Here is a 17,566-nt window from a genome sequence, read left to right as displayed (position 1 = left end):
ACTATGCCACACGCTATCCTGAGGCAATTCCCTTGAGGAATTCTTCCTCAAAGAGCATAGCCCGCGAGTTGGTCCATGTCTTTTCCCGGACAGGTCTGCCAAAGGAGATCCTGACTGACCAGGGTACACCTTTCATGAGCAAGGTGATGAGGGAGTTATGCAAAGCCCTGAAGATCTCCCAGTTGAGGACCTCGGTGTACCATCCCCAGTCAGATGGTCTTGTTGAGAGGTTTAACAAGACTCTAAAGAGCATGCTGAGAAAAGCTATAGAGAAAGACGGTAGAGACTGGGATTGTCTCTTACCCTATCTGATGTTTTCCATTCGTGAAGTTCCACAGGCCTCCACAGGGTTCTCACCGTTTGAGCTTCTATATGGCCGACATCCACGAGGACTCCTGGATATAGCCAAGGAAACCTGGGAAGCCGAAGTCACGCCCCACAGAAGCGTCATTGAGCATGTGGCCCTGATGCAGCAGAGGATTGCAAAGGTGATGCCTATCGTGAAAGAACACCTTCTCCAAGCACAAGAAGCTCAAGCCAGGGTCTACAACCGGTCTGCAAGAGTGAGGCAGTTCAATTCGGGAGACCGAGTTCTGGTGTTAGTTCCAACGGTGGAAAGCAAGTTCTTGGCCAAATGGCAAGGGCCATATGAGGTTGTCGAGAAACTTGGTGAGGTAAATTATAAAATTCACCAACCAGGAAGACGGAAACCATTCCAAGTTTACCATGTCAACCTCATCAAGCCATGGCAAGATAGAGAGCCAACAGTTACTCCGTCATTGTTAAGCAACCCAGAAGGTGAGGTTGGAGCGGTTACTATAGCAGAGACGCTATCGAAAACCCAGAAACAGCAGTGCCGGGAGTTACTCCAGAAAAACAGGGACCTGTTTTCAGAATTGCCAGGATACACGAAGGTCATAGAGCACGAGGTCCTAACAGAGCCCCATGTGCGGGTGAATGTGAAACCTTATCGTATTCCTGAGGCTCGTCGAGAAGTTATCTCCAAGGAAGTGGAGCGTATGTTGAGGCTTGGAGTCATTGAGGAATCCAAGAGCGGTTGGTCAAGCCCAATTGTCCTGGTCCCAAAACCTGATGGAGAGTGGAGGTTTTGCAACGACTATCGGAAGTTGAATGAGGTCTCCAAGTTCGACGCTTATCCCATGCCCCGTATTGATGAGCTCATCAAAAGGCTTGGGCACGCCAGATATATATCCACCTTGGATCTGACAAAGGGGTATTGGCAGATCCCCATGGCGCAGGAAGCCAAGGAGAAGACAGCCTTTTCGACACCTGATGGATGCTTCCAGTATGCCCGGATGCCGTTTGGCCTACAGGGAGCTCCGGCGACCTTCCAGAGGGCTATGGATAGAGTTCTTGCACCCCATAAGGCCTACGCTGCTGCGTACCTAGATGATATCGTCATCTTTAGCCCGGACTGGGAGAGTCATCTGGAGAAAGTCCAAGCGGTGTTGGATGCTATAAGAGAGGCCGGATTTACTATAAACCCAAAGAAGTGTGCCTTGGGTAAAGAAGAAGCTAAGTACCTTGGATACATAGTGGGTCACGGAGAAATAAAACCCCAAATCAGTAAAGTGGAGGCAATTCAAACGTGGCCAAAACCAGTTTCCAAGAAGCAAGTTAAAGCCTTCCTGGGAATCGTGGGATATTACAGGAGGTTCATCCCAAACTTCGCCACGATGGCTGCGCCTCTGACTGACCTGCTAAAAGGGACAAAACCAGTAATGGTTAAGTGGTCCGAAGAAACAGAGTCAGCTTTCCAAGAAATGAAAAACGCTTTGTGTAAGCAACCCGTTCTGATGGCCCCAAACTTCAAGAAAGAGTTTATTCTTCAGACAGATGCCTCAGATGTTGGGGTGGGAGCAGTCCTTTCCCAAGAACTACATGGGGAGGAGCATCCTGTTCTCTATCTGAGTAGGAAGCTGTCCTCATCTGAAAAGAACTACTCAGTCGTTGAGAAGGAGTGCTTGGCCATAAAATGGGCAGTGGACACATTATGGTACTATCTGCTGGGACGTAAATTTAGACTGATATCCGACCATGCCCCACTTAGGTGGATGAGGGAAACGAAGGGTAGAAATGCTAGGGTCACCCGTTGGTTCTTATCCCTGCAGGACTTCAGTTTCCATGTGGAACATCGGGCCGGAAAGCTGCACGGTAATGCGGATGCCCTATCAAGAATCCCTTGTTTAGTGGGAGAAAGTGCCAAGCCCCACGGCTTTAGGCAGAGGGGGGAGGTATGTAGCATGGCTAAAGGGTGTGTAGTCGATGGGAGGTATGTGCCACATAAGTGCCTGGTTGCTGTAATGTAGCCCGGAATATTGCGTTGTTTTATATAACCATATGTTTGTGTTTCAGGACCTGTGGTGATGTCAGACCACATGGCTAATCATGTGATAGATTACTGGGTGTGGTTAGTCCTATATAAGACTGGCTAATCCTTTACACAGGAGATATGTGTGGAGGTGAAACCCTCCTGAGTGTGTTCGGCTTCAGGACTGAGCCGGATGAACTGGACACTTGTTTTCCTTTGCCTGAACCAAAGGCTATTTTGCTTTCTGTTGTTTTGCCACATGGTTTATGAAGCAATAAACCCAGTGAACTTTAAAGGAACACGTCTCCTGAGTGTCAGCCGTCGCAGCTGAGTGAGTGAAATCGCTACACCCTAAAGATGGAAATAGGAATACTATCTTGCCTCAGAGCAGATCCCCAAAGGATAGACAGCCCCCCACAAATATTGGCGGTGAGTCAGAGAGAAAAAAACATACACAGGCAGAAAAACAGGATTTAGCACAGGAGCACTTCTAGCTAAATAGGACAGGGTAGGACAGAGTTCTGTGCGGTCAGTATTAAAACCCTTCAAAAATATCCACAGCAGAATATACAAAAACTTCCTACATCTAACTAAAGATGTAGGAGCGTAAATCTGCAACTCCAGCGAATCCTACAATCAGAGCAGGAATACAAACAAAAACAAGCACACAGCAGTGTGCCACAGACACAAAAAACCAAACACTTATCTTTGCTGAATTTGGCAGCTAGCAGGAGAAGCCAGAAAGTGATCCAACACTTCACAAGGAACATTGACAACTGGCAAGGGCTAATGAATCCTGCACACTTAAATATGCCAGTCAGAACAGCAATTAGCAGATACACCTAGCCAGGACTGTGACTCAGAGACAACTGCATTCCCACCTATAACCACTGGAGGGAACCCAAGAGCAGAATTCACAACAGTGTACATATTCACACAACACAAAACAGGTGTCCGTATTCAAACCCAGCAGCTCTTGTGCACGAGGTAGCAGCTCTTCCCTTTCAGCTATTAAAGGGAACCTGTCACCCCCAAAATCGAAGGTGAGCTAAGTCCACTGGCATCATGGGCTTATCTACAGTATTCTGTAATGCTGTAGATAAGCCTTCGATGTATCCTGAAAGATGAGAAAAAGAGGTTAGATTATACCCACCAGGGCAGGTGGTCCAATCCGATGGGCATCGCGGTATGGGGCCTCCCATCTTCATAGGATGACGTCCTCTTCTTGTCTTCACACTGCGGCTCCAGCGCAGGTGTACTTTGTCTGCCCTGTTGAGGGCAGAGCAAAGTACTGCAGTGCGCAGGCCCTCTCTAACCTTTCCCGGCGCCTGCGCACTGCAGTACTTTGCTCTGCCCTCAACAGGGAAGATAAAGTATGCCGGAGCCGCAGCGTGAAGACAAGAAGAGAACGTCATCGTATGAAGATGGGAGGCCCCGGACCGCGACGTCCATCGGACCGGACCGCAGCGGGACCGGCCCTGGGTGAGTATAATCTAACCTCTTTTTCTCATCTTTCAGGATACATCGGGGGCTTATCTACAACATTACAGAATGCTGTAGATAAGCCCCTGATGCCGGTGGGCTTAGCTCACCTTCAATTTTGGGGGTGACAGGTTCCCTTTAAGCTTACTTGTCAGTTCCTGTGTTGTTCCTGCTTACCTACACCCTGAGTTCCTGATTGGCTCCAACCAGGAATCTCTTGATTGAACTCCCTACTTAAATCTTGCATTTATGTAAGGACTCTTGACGTGGGTTGACGGCTTATGTAATGTGACCATAATATCAACCAATTCCTTGCATACATTGTTATATTTTTGTGCAATTTTTTTCAGGGTGCAGCTGGGCCCTAGATGGCTCTGTAAACTGTGGCCTCTGTTCACACAGGATGCATTACAGTCAGCAATGGTTAGTGATATGGCGTCATTAATAGGCTTTGAGCCATATGCTCTGCATTTCTGTGTGAACATGCCACATACAGATTATCTGTTTGCACAAGTGTACCAAGCGGTCAATTCCTGATTGTAGGCTGGCTGCCTTATCGGTATTATTGCACCTGTGTATTTGCCATCTTTATTTGGGTCCGCTGCACCTTGGTTAGTGCAATTGTTTGGAGGCCCTGGACAGGTAAGCATCTCTGCCTGTGTACTGGTGTTTTTTTTTGTCTAGAATAGTGGAGGTTTTTCTCTTATGGTGTTTTTTTGTTAGATTAGGACTGGCAATATGTAAGGACCCTTGACGTGGGTTGCCGGCTTAAGTATTATGGCCATAATATCAACCAATACCTTGCATACATTGTTATGTTTTTGTGCACTTTATATTTTTTCAGGGTGCAGCTGGGCACTAGATGGCACTGTAAACTGTGGCCTCTGTTCACACAGGATGCCTTAAATCTGGGATTGCACTTCCTTCCTTGCGTGATTATTGAGCTCCCAGCCATTAGTCAAGCTCTCTTTTCATCTGCTGGTTATCCTTCAAACTATACTGCTGCTCCCATGTCTGACCTCTGGCTGATTCCTGACTAGTGATTCCTGACTACTCTACCAGCTGGTGCTGCCTCTAGTGGTTGCCAGGTCAGTTCTTAACAACAGGTATTAACTAGGGTTGAGCGAAACGGGTCGGCAATTTTCAGAAGTCGCCGACTTTTGGCAAAGTCGGGTTTCATGAAACCCGACCCAACCCCTGTGTAGGGTCGGCCATGAAGTCGGCGATCTTCTGAATCTGGAATCGGAATTCCGATACCGATTCCCGATATGTTTAAGATATCGGGAATTGGTATCGGAATTCAGATTTAAGTGTAAAATAAAGAATAAAAATAAAAAATATCGCTATACTCACCCTCGGACGTGATCTGGTACTAACCGGGAACCTTCCTTCCTTCGAATCAGCGCTTCCAGGACCTTGCGGTGACGTCGCGGCTTGTGATTGGGTGCGCGACCGCCCATGTGACCGCTCGCGCGACCAATCAGAAGCCGTGACGTCACCGCAAGGTCCTGCAAGCGCTGATTCTTAGGAAGGAAGGCTGCCGGAAAGAAGCAGGGCGCGTCCTCACCCTCACCCTCGGACGCGCCCTGCTTCTTTCCGGCAGCCTTCCTTCCTAAGAATCAGCGCTTGCAGGACCTTGCAGTGACGTCACGGCTTCTGATTGGTCGCGCGAGTGGTCACATGGGCGGTCGCGCGACCAATCACAAGCCGCGACGTCACCGCAAGGTCCTGGAAGCGCTGATTCGAAGGAAGGAAGGTTCCCGGTTAGTACCAGGGCGCGTCCGAGGGTGAGTATAGCGATATTTTTTATTTTAATTCTTTATTTTACACTTAAATATGGATCGCAGGGCCTGAAGGAGAGTTTCCTCTACTTCAGACCCTGGGAACCATTGGAAACCCAATGCACTGCATTGGGTTTCGAGTTTCGGCCGACCCCGACCCCGACTTTTTTATAGGATCGGCCGATTTCACTCGACCCGACTTTTGAAAAAGTCGGGTTTCGTGAAACCCGACCCAATCCTATAAAAGTAAAAGTCGCTCAACACTAGTATTAACTACAGGTATTATTAATAGTAAGTCAGTTGTAGACCACTATACTTAGTTCCTCCTACTGGTCCAACCTCTGTAACCACAGACAATAAAACAAATTTTTTCAAAAACACACATATAACAAAGATCATCAAGACATCGCTGATGGAATAGTTAATAATAAATATGCATTTCTATAGTGGAGCATAAGAAAAAAAAAAGAACAGTTTTATATTTATCTCTCTCTCTCTCTCTCTATATATATATATTTAAATTTATAGTGGCTCACTCAGCGGTACACAGCATAAAAAAATAAACACGCCCTCTGGGCAAAATAGCAAAACAAAACACAGTCCTTCACCTAGCAGAGATCAGCCCAGCCCGCTCAGGGTTAGCAATTCCACGGTTCAGGTACTTTAACCCAGGCACAAACACTTCCCTGGAGTGTTCCTCTCCAGACACTGAACCCTGCTGCCTTGAGAGGCCAGCTACTTAAACCCCAGACCAAACCCTGGGGTGGAGATAAGGTGGACATACCCCCACCCGCTCTATGGATGTCCACATAAAAGGCAGCCCATTATAACAATTTAGCTTACCCCTCACGGCACTTAGTGTGCTGGAGGAAAAAACTCTGGGTTTTATATCACTGATGCCAATATATATATACACTGTATATACAGTAGGAGAAAAATTATTTAGTCAGCCACCAATTGTGCAAGTTCTCCCACTCAAAGATTAAAGAGATGAGAGAGGCCTGTAATTGACATCATAGGTAGACCACAAATATGAGAATCAAAATTGAGAAAACAAATCCGGAAAATCACCTTGTCTGATTTGGCAAGAATATCAGGGAGAGCTATTGGTTAGTCCCCAGTAACACCAGGATGCCAAGGGAGGATACACTTGTTAAAAAATGGCGCCATACACACTTATACAGTGCTCTACAGGTTGTATTGAACAGGGCATTCCACCCCATACAGACGTCACAATGGAAGACACACTTTAGCAAACATCTCGGTCCATTGGGCCAATCATGGCGAGGCTGATCATGACATCACCACAGTCTGTCACATAACCGCTAAGATCATGTGTATAATGTGGTCTCGGTGGTCGTGAGACATGTGCGACATTAAGGACGTCCCACTGTGCTATCAATGTCACGATCACCTGACAGCAGAATGGCAAAAGAATATGCGTCATGGGTGAGGTCACCGCCGAATAAGCCAATCACAGTAGGGAGAATCAAGGCATCGTCAGTTGTCATTCTCAATTAGGCACCGATTGCGGGAGGAGTGAAAAAAGATGATGTAAAGGGGATCTAGGTGAATTTTTAAATATCAGTGGGATTAAGCAATGGATTCAAACAATAAAATAAGGGAAAAAGTGAGGGGGGAGGGTCTTCATGCTTACGGAGATTGGACAAGTAGGAGGATCCAAGGGGCATGGTCTACAACTGACTTTCTATAAATAATACCTGTTTTGTGTTACGTACACCTCTTGTTTGGCTTCATAAAGGCCCTGAGTGGCTGAAGAGCCGCATGTCAGTGTTTTTTGGATGGACACTGGGGTCATTAAAACTTTTTTGAAAGAGACTACTCAGTGCCTTGGATTCTTGGATGGTTTGTAGTTTTTACAACCTAGTGGAGGTTTGTACCAAGCCTGCATGGGTCACGACGTAGTGCATGGGATATACAGTTAGGTCCATATATATTTGGACAGAGACAACATTTTTCGAATTTTTGTTATAGACATTACCACAATGAATTTAAAAAAAAAACACTTCAGATGCAGTTGAAGTTCAGACTTTCAGCTTTCATTTGAGGGCATCCACATTAAAATTGGATGAAGGGTTTAGGAGCGTCAGCTTCTTAACATGTGCCACCCTGTTTTTAAGGGGCTCAAAAGTAATTGGACAATTGACTCCAAGGCTGTTTCATGGACAGGTGTGGGCAATCCCTTCGTTATATCATTCTTAATTAAGCAGATAAAAGGCCTGGAGTTGATTTGAGGTGTGGTGCTTGCATTTGGAAGGTTTTGCTGTGAAGTAAACATGCGGTCAAAGGAGCTCTCCATGCAGGTGAAACAAGCCATCCTTAAGCTGTGAAAACAGAAAAAAACCCATCCGAGAAATTCCTTCAATATTAGGAGTGGCAAAATCTACAGTTTGGTACATCCTGAGAAAGAAAGAAAGCACTGGTGAACTCATCAATGCAAAAAGACCTGGGCGCCCACGGAAGACAACAGTGGTGGATGATCGTAGAATAATCTCCATGGTGAAGAGAAACCCCTTCACAACAGCCAACCAAGTGAACAACACTCTCCAGGAGGTCGGCGTATCAATATCCAAATCTACCATAAAGAGAAGACTGCATGAAAGTAAATACAGAGGGTTCACTGCACGGTGTAAGCTACTCATAAGCATCAAGAATAAAAAGGCTAGACTGGACTTTGCTAAAAAACATCTAAAAAACCCAGCACAGTTCTGGAAGAACATTCTTTGGACAGATGAAACCAAGATCAACCTCTACCAGAATGATGGAAAGAGAAAAGTATGGAGAAGGCGTGGTACAGCTCATGATGCAAAGCATACCACATCATCTGTAAAAGACGGCAGAGGCAGTGTGATGGCTTGGGCATGCATGGCTGCCAGTGGCACTGGGTCACTAGTGTTTATTGATGATGTGACACAGGACAGAAGCAGCCGAATGAATTCTGAGGTATTCAGAGCCATACTGTGTGCTCAGATCCAGCCAAATGCAGCAAAACTGATTGGTCGTCGTTCCATACTACAGATGGACAATGACCCAAAACATAAAGTCAAAGCAACCCAGGAGTTTATTAAAGCAAAGAAGTGGAATATTCTTGAATGGCCAAGTCAGTCACCTGATGTCAACCCAACTGAGCATGCATTTCACTTGTTAAAGACTAAACTTCAGACAGAAAGGCCCACAAACAAACAGCAACTGAAAACCACCGCAGTGAAGGCCTGGCAGATCATCAAAAAGGAGGAAACACAGCGTCTGGTGATGTCCATGAGTTCAAGACTTCAGGCAGTCGTTGCCAACAAAGGGTTTTCAACCAAGTACTAGAAATTAACATTTTATTTAAAATGATTGAATCTGTCCAATAACTTTTGGTCCCTTTAAAAACAGGGTGGCACATGTTTAGGAGCTGAAATTCCTAAACCCTTCATCCAATTTTAATGTGGATACCTTCAAATGAAAGCTGAAAGTCTGAACTTCAACTGCATCTGAATTGTTTTGTTTAAAATTCATTGTGGTAATGTCTATAACCAAAATTAGAAAAATGTTGTCTCTGTCCAAATATATATGGACCTAACTGTACCTCTTACAAATGTGGAAGAAGATGCTCATGGGGGCTTGTTATGGACCTGGTGGTTAGGAGCACCCGGAATGACCTGATGGTTAAACTCACACAGGACAAGCTCTGGGAAGTGGGAGCTCTGCTGACCGCAACCCCTAATCCTATCACACAACGAGAAATAGCCGTGGAGCGTACCTAACTCTGCCTAGACGCCTCTTCACAGCCTAAGAGCTAACTAGCCCTAGAGATAGAAAATAAAGCCTACCTTGCCTCAGAGAAATTCCCCAAAGGAAAAGGCAGCCCCCCACATATATTGACTGTGAGATAAGATGAAAGTCACAAACACAGAAATGAAACAGGTTTCAGCAAAGGGAGGCCAGACTTACTAAACAGACTGAGGATAGGAAAGGTATCTTTGCGGTCAGCACAAAAAACTACAAAAGACCACGCAGAGTGTGCAAAAAGACCTCCGCACCGACTCACGGTGCGGAGGTGCCACTCTGCATCCCAGAGCTTCCAGCTAGCAAGGCAAAATCATGATAGCAAGCTGGACAAGAAAACAATGAACAAATAAATAACTAGCAGGGACTTAGCTTCTGCAGGAGTAGACAGGTCACCAGAAAGATCCAAGAGCGAACTGAACCAGTACAAGAACATTGACAGCTGGCATGGAGTAACGATCTGAGTGGAGTTGAATAGAGCAGCCAGCCAAAGAATAAACTACGTCACCTGTGGAAGGAACCTCAGAAGCAGCAGCTCCACTCACAGCCACCAGAGGGAGTCCATGGACAGAACTCGCCGAAGTACCATTCATGACCACAGGAGGGAGTTCGATAACAGAATTCACAACAGTACCCCCCCCCCTTGAGGAGGGGTCACCAAACCCTCACCAGAGCCCCCAGGCCGATCAGGAAGAGCCAAATGAAAGGCACGAACTAGATCGGCAGCATGAACATCAGAGGCAAAAACCCAGGAATTATCTTCCTGACCATAACCCTTCCACTTGACCAGGTACTGGAGTTTCCGTCTCGAAATACGGGAATCCAAAATCTTCTCCACCACATACTCCAACTCCCCCTCGACCAACACCGGGGCAGGAGGATCAACGGAGGGAACCATAGGCGCCACGTATCTCCACAATAACGACATATGGAACACATTATGGATGGCAAAAGAAGCTGTAAGGGCCAAACGAAATGACACAGGATTGAGAACTTCAGAAATCAGATACGGACCAATGAAACGAGGCTTAAACTTAGGAGAGGAAACCTTCATAGGAACATAACGAGACGACAACCAAACCAAATCCCCAACACGAAGTCGGGGACCAACACAGCGCCGGCGGTTAGCGAAACGTTGAGCCTTCTCCTGGGACAATGTCAAATTTTCCACCACATGAGTCCAAATCTGCTGCAAACTGTCCACCACAGTATACACACCAGGACAGTCCGAAGGCTCAACCTGCCCTGAAGAGAAACGAGGATGGAAACCTGAATTACAGAAAAAAGGCGAAATCAAAGTAGCCGAGCTGGCCCGATTATTAAGGGCGAACTCAGCCAAAGGCAAGAAGGACACCCAATCATCCTGATCAGCAGAAACAAAGCATCTCAGATATGATTCCAAAGTCTGATTAGTTCGTTTGGTTTGGCCATTTGTCTGAGGATGGAAAGCCGAAGAAAAAGACAAATCAATGCCCATCTTAGCACAAAAGGACCGCCAAAACCTCGAAACAAACTGGGAACCTCTGTCCGAGACGATGTTCTCCGGAATGCCATGCAAACGAACCACATGCTGGAAAAACAATGGCACCAAATCAGAGGAGGAAGGCAATTTAGACAAGGGTACCAAATGGACCATCTTAGAGAAGCGATCACAAACCACCCAAATGACCGACATCCTTTGAGAGACAGGGAAATCTGAAATAAAATCCATGGAAATATGTGTCCAGGGCCTCTTCGGGACCGGCAAGGGCAAAAGCAACCCACTGGCACGAGAACAGCAGGGCATAGCCCGAGCACAAGTCCCACAGGACTGCACAAAAGAACGCACATCCCGTGACAAAGAAGGCCACCAAAAGGATCTAGCCACCAAATCTCTGGTACCAAAGATTCCAGGATGACCAGTCAACACCAAACAATGAACCTCAGAGATAACTCTACTAGTCCATCTATCAGGGACAAACAGTTTCTCCGCTGGACAACGGTCAGGTCTATCAGCCTGAAACTTCTGCAGCACCCGCCGCAAATCAGGGGAGATGGCAGACAAAATTACGCCCTCTTTGAGAATACCCGCCGGCTCAGGAACACCCGGAGAGTCAGGCACAAAACTCCTTGACAGGGCATCAGCCTTCACATTCTTAGAGCCCGGAAGGTACGAAACCACAAAATCAAAACTGGATAAAAACAGCGACCATCGAGCCTGTCTAGGATTCAACCGTTTGGCAGACTCGAGATAAGTCAAATTCTTGTGATCCGTCAAGACCACCACGCGATGCTTGGCTCCTTCAAGCCAATGTCGCCACTCCTCGAATGCCCACTTCATGGCCAACAACTCTCGATTGCCAACATCATAATTTCGCTCAGTAGGCGAGAATTTTCTAGAAAAGAAGGCACATGGTTTCATCACCGAGCTATCAGAACTTCTTTGTGACATAACAGCCCCTGCTCCAATCTCGGAAGCATCAACCTCGACCTGAAACGGGAGCGAAACATCTGGCTGGCACAACACAGGGGCAGAAGAAAAACGACGCTTCAACTCCTGAAAAGCCTCTACGGCCCCAGAGGACCAATTGACCACATCAGCACCTTTCTTGGTCAAATCAGTCAACGGTTTAGCAACACTAGAAAAATTAGCGATGAAGCGACGGTAAAAATTAGCAAAGCCCAGGAACTTCTGCAGGCTCTTCACAGATGTCGGCTGCGTCCAATCATAAATGGCCTGAACTTTAACAGGGTCCATCTCGATAGTAGAAGGGGAAAAAATGAAACCCAAAAATGAAACCTTCTGAGCACCAAAGAGACATTTTGACCCCTTCACAAACAAGGAATTCGCACGAAGGACCTGGAACACCATTCTGACCTGCTTCACATGAGACTCCCAATCATCCGAAAAGACCAAAATATCATCCAAATATACAATCATGAATCTATCCAGGTACTCTCGGAAGATGTCATGCATAAAGGACTGAAACACAGATGGAGCATTAGAAAGCCCGAATGGCATAACCAGGTACTCAAAATGGCCTTCGGGCGTATTAAATGCTGTTTTCCATTCATCGCCCTGTTTAATTCGCACAAGATTATACACCCCTCGAAGATCTATCTTGGTGAACAAACTAGCCCCCTTAATCCGAGCAAACAAATCAGACAGCAGCGGCAAAGGGTACTGAAATTTGACTGTGATCTTATTAAGAAGGCGGTAATCAATACAAGGTCTCAAAGAACCATCCTTCTTGGCCACAAAAAAAGAACCCTGCTCCCAACGGTGATGACGACGGGCGAATATGACCTTACTCCAAGGATTCCTTTATATAACTCCGCATAGCGGCGTGCTCTGGCACAGATAAATTAAACAGTCAGCCCTTAGGAAACTTACTACCAGGAATCAAATTAATAGCACAATCGCAATCCCTATGAGGAGGTAGGGCACTGGATTTGGGCTCATCAAATACATCCCGGTAATCTGACAAAAACTCAGAGACTTCAGAAGGAGTGGAAGGCGAAATTGACAGCAATGGAACATCACCTTGTACCCCCTGACAACCCCAGCCGGACACAGACATAGATTTCCAATCCAATACTGGATTATGGACCTGTAGCCATGGCAACCCCAAAACGACCACATCATGCAGATTATGCAACACCAAAAGGCGAATATCCTCCTGATGTGCAGGAGCCATGCACATGGTCAATTGAGTCCAGTACTGAGGCTTATTCTTGGCCAAAGGCATAGCATCAATTCCTCTCAATGGAATAGGATACTGCAAGGGCTCCAAGAAAAAACCACAGCGCCTGGCAAACTCCAAGTCCATCAAATTCAGGGCAGCGCCTGAATCCACAAATGCCATAACAGAATAGGACAACAAAGAGCAAATCAGAGTAACGGACAAAAGAAATTTAGACTGTACCGTACCAATGGTGGCAGACCTAGCAAACCGCTTAGTGCGCTTAGGACAATCGGAGATAGCATGAGTGGAATCACCACAGTAAAAACACAGCCCATTCCGACGTCTGTGTTCTTGCCGTTCAGCTCTGGTCAAGTCCTATCACATTGCATAGGCTCAGGCCTATGCTCAGAGAATACCGCCAAATGGTGCACAGCTTTGCGCTCACGCAAGCGCCGATCGATCTGAATGGCCAAGGACATAGACTCATTCAGACCAGCAGGCGTGGGAAATCCCACCATGACATCCTTAAGGGCTTCAGAAAGACCCTTTCTGAAAATTGCCGCCAGGGCACACTCATTCCACTGAGTAAGCACAGACCACTTTCTAAACTTCTGACAATATACCATCCTGACCCTGACACAAAGCCAGCAAGATTTTCTCTGCCTGATCCACTGAATTTGGTTCATCATAAAGCAATCCAAGCGTCAGAAAAAACGCATCTACATCACGCAATGCAGGATCTCCTGGCGCAAGGGAAAATGCCCAGTCTTGAGGGTCACCACGCAACAAAGAAATAATGATTTTTACTTGTTGAACGGGGTCACCAGAGGAGCGGGGTTTCAAAGCTAGAAACAGTTTACAATTATTTTTGAAATTCAGGAACTTAGATCTATCCCCAGAAAACAAATCAGGAATTGGAATTATAGGCTCTAACATCGGATTCTGAACCACAAAATCTTGAATGTTTTGTACCCTTGCAGTGAGATGATCCACACAAGAGGACAGACCTTGAATGTCCATATCTACACCTGTGTCCTGAACCACCCAGAGGTTAAGGGGAAAAGAAAGACAAAACACACTGCAGAGAAAAAAAAATGGTCTCAGAACTTCTCTTATCCCTCTATTGAGATGCATTAATACTTTGGGCCAGCTGTACTGTTATGGACCTGGTGGTTAGGAGCACCCGGAACGACCTGATGGTTAAACTCACACAGGACAAGCTCTGGGAAGTGAGAGCTCTGCTGACCGCAACCCCTAATCCTATCACACAACTAGAAATAGCCGTGGAGCGTACCTAACTCTGCCTAGACGCCTCTTCACAGCCTAAGAGGTAACTAGCCCTAGAGATAGAAAATAAAGCCTACCTTGCCTCAGAGAAATTCCCCAAAGGAAAAGGCAGCCCCCCACATATATTGACTGTGAGATAAGATGAAAGTCACAAACACAGAAATGAAACAGGTTTCAGCAAAGGGAGGCCAGACTTACTAAACAGACTGAGGATAGGAAAGGTATCTTTGCAGTCAGCACAAAAAACTACAAAAGACCATGCAGAGTGTGCAAAAAGACCTCCGCACTGACTCACAGTGCGGAGGTGCCACTCTGCATCCCAGAGCTTCCAGCTAGCAAGGCAAAATCATGATAGCAAGCTGGACAAGAAAACAATGAACAAATAAATAACTAGCAGGGACTTAGCTTCTGCTGGAGTAGACAGGTCACCAGAAAGATCCAAGAGCGAACTGAACCAGTACAAGAACATTGACAGCTGGCATGGAGTAACGATCTGAGTGGAGTTAAATAGAGCAGCCAGCCAAAGAATAAACTACGTCACCTGTGGAAGGAACCTCAGAAGCAGCAGCTCCACTCACAGCCACCAGAGGGAGTCCATGGACAGAACTCGCCGAAGTACCATTCATGACCACAGGAGGGAGTTCGATAACAGAATTCACAACAGGGGCTGAATACAAATGCATGCTACAATTCGCAGATTTATATTTTTAAAATATTTAAAAAACCATACATCATTTTCTTTACAGTTCACAAATACTTGCTACTTCACAGGGTATGAATACATTTTCAAGGGATTGTACATATTGTCAGGATTCTCCTCTACCTGCTCAAGCGGTCGTCATGTGACTAAGTGTATGTATTGCATACTTGTAGAGGTCACGTGCCGATTAAAAAGTTTTCCTGCTTCTCTCAATGTTCTACCAGTCAGGATTCTGCAATCTGTTCTGGCCAAAAAAACCTTAACTTTGGATAATTTTAATATATTCTTCCTAATTCTATATCAATCTGAATCATAAATTTACAATAACTCTCAGTATTCTAGAAATTTCAGAAAATGAGGCCAGGCCCAAGGCGATATGTGTAGGGGCTTTCTATTGTCATCTAGCAGTTTGCTTGGAATGTTCCTCACAAATGATTTTATAAGTCTTTCTATTAAATTTATCCAAGTACTGTATGTTTTCTATGTTTCTGACTTTCAACAGTTGTTTTTTTGCAGATCAAAACGTAAAAGCCTTTCATCTTTAGGTCTATACTCCATTTATTAACTTGTATTGATATTTTTAGATGTGTAATTTATACTGAAGCCTAACATATATTATCCGGACACTTTTGGCCGGGATTCTTAATTGACTTTACTTACCATAATCTCCATTGTTTTCTACCACTGTTCCATAGCACTGAAATGAACAAAGGAACATATAACTTAATATGTTAATAAAAATAAACTTTACACTTTTTTTTTTCCTTTTATGCATTTCTAATTTTTACTGAGTATTTGGTCTGGAGTCCTGCTCTAGTCTAATTCTAAGCTGCTTCCCTGAGACATTAATAAAACCCTCTACTCAATCTATGTTGAGTTGTTCTATGTAGTCAGTAAGTATAAAGGTGGTTTCCCAGGATTAGGGGTCGTTCGGACAGGTGTATTGTATGGACCTGTGTGGTCCGTGTAATGATCGAACACCACACTGACCAATGTACCAGTAATTCAATTGTGAAAAAGGAGCAAATCGGCTCACCTGTCTGGGTGCACGGCAAAATACTCCAATTATAGCAACTGTCCAAATGATAGCCATCACTCACACCTGCAAAGAATTGATCCAGTAGTATAAAAAGGCACAAAAAATGATTGAACCCTACAGCGCAAAAATTAAAAAGGTAGAAAAGAAATATGATTGAGAAGCAAGGAAATCCAGCTCCGGAATTAAAATGGAAAGAACACAGAGGGTGTTCGAAACACGTTGAGTTGGTCATGGCTGTTCTTTTCCATTAATCTGATGGTCATCTGTAAGCAGCTTTCCAAATTTAAAATGCTTAAATTAATTTTTTCCATTTTGAATTCCGGAGCAGGATTTCTTTGCTTCTCAATCAAGTTTTCAGCGTTCTGGCAGTGACGCTATTTCCGTGCTCGGACTTACCTTTGATCACATTGGATCTGATCTACAATGGGTGGGCGGAAATACTAACGTTCATTTTGCAAGAAAAGAAATACACTGCGCTCACAGGCAACATGGTTCAGACCTACATGCTTCACAAGGGACCATGTAGGTTTGAAATATGTTTCCTGGGAGCACAGCAGATATTTTTTTTCTGCCTTCTTAATTTTTGCGCTGTTGTGTTCAACCATTTTTTGTGCCTTTTATACTACGGGATCAATAAAGCAATTCTTGAAGATGTGAGTTCCGGCTATAGTTTGGACAGTTGAATGTAATTCTTGTTTTCTCATGTGGATGGAGTGTCTGTATGAAAAAATAAAATCCCAGCATGCACTATTCTCTTCTGTACTTTGTATAAGACTCACCTATTCTGCTGATACCATACTACAGATCAATCGTATAACAATTGATTTTTACAGATACATTTCAGTTACTAACCGAGGAATCTATACGATCTTCTATATTTTAAACTGTTGATGTATAAATACGGATGCCACAATGATGTAAAAAACAGACACATGGATGGAATATGGATGACAATCGTGAAAACATGGTCGATTTTTCATACACTTGCCTGAACCCGATTTTGACCTGACTAAAACGTGATCAATAGGAAGGTGGTCTATAACGCAGGAGGTGGTCTTGGAGTCCAACGGATCCTAGATGGATGGAATTTGATCCATAGGACTCTTATCCAGACATGGGGAACACATCTCAACATGCTGTACCATCACATTTGGGTGAGATCGTTTCAATAGCTCTTTGTGTACTCCCGTGTATTTGAGGCTTCTTATTGGTGATAACCAGCGGTGTTGTTTTTTCACCTTATAGAAAGCTTTAAGGAACACTCTTTATGAATAACAGTAGCATATATTTGTATTTTTGGTTCCTCTGCTTTACCTGACAGGGTGTATATTGTAACAATAACTCTGAAGGCTGTGTAGGGTACCAATTTGACTACTGAATTTTTCTCTTTGGACTGTTTATCAGTTCCTTGTCCGATTGACCTTTGTGGTCAATGTATGAGTTTGTCGTTATATGTTCTGTCGTGTAGTTTTTTAATTAGTATTTATT

At 45.0% G+C, this 17,566-nt stretch overlaps 1 protein-coding gene across 19 annotated transcripts in view; it reads right to left on the bottom strand.

Annotated features, from left to right (window-relative positions):
* The window catches only part of PROM1 (prominin 1), a 354,664-nt gene that overhangs the window by 12,096 nt on the left and 325,002 nt on the right, over positions 1–17,566 (bottom strand). For all 19 annotated transcript variants that reach the window (XR_011317012.1, XR_011317013.1, XR_011317014.1 and 16 more), the window contains one exon: positions 15,700–15,736. Coding sequence is in view for 14 of the 19 variants with exons in the window: in XM_069744702.1 (XP_069600803.1) it covers positions 15,700–15,736 (37 nt within the window). In the remaining 5 variants the exon portion in view is untranslated. The remainder of the gene's footprint in view (positions 1–15,699; positions 15,737–17,566) is intronic.

The sequence above is a fragment of the Ranitomeya imitator genome, chromosome 1 (assembly GCF_032444005.1).
Source record: "Ranitomeya imitator isolate aRanImi1 chromosome 1, aRanImi1.pri, whole genome shotgun sequence".
Taxonomy (NCBI): domain Eukaryota; kingdom Metazoa; phylum Chordata; class Amphibia; order Anura; family Dendrobatidae; genus Ranitomeya; species Ranitomeya imitator.
Note: the sequence above shows the minus strand (reverse complement) of the source record. Positions and strands in the feature narration are given on the sequence as shown.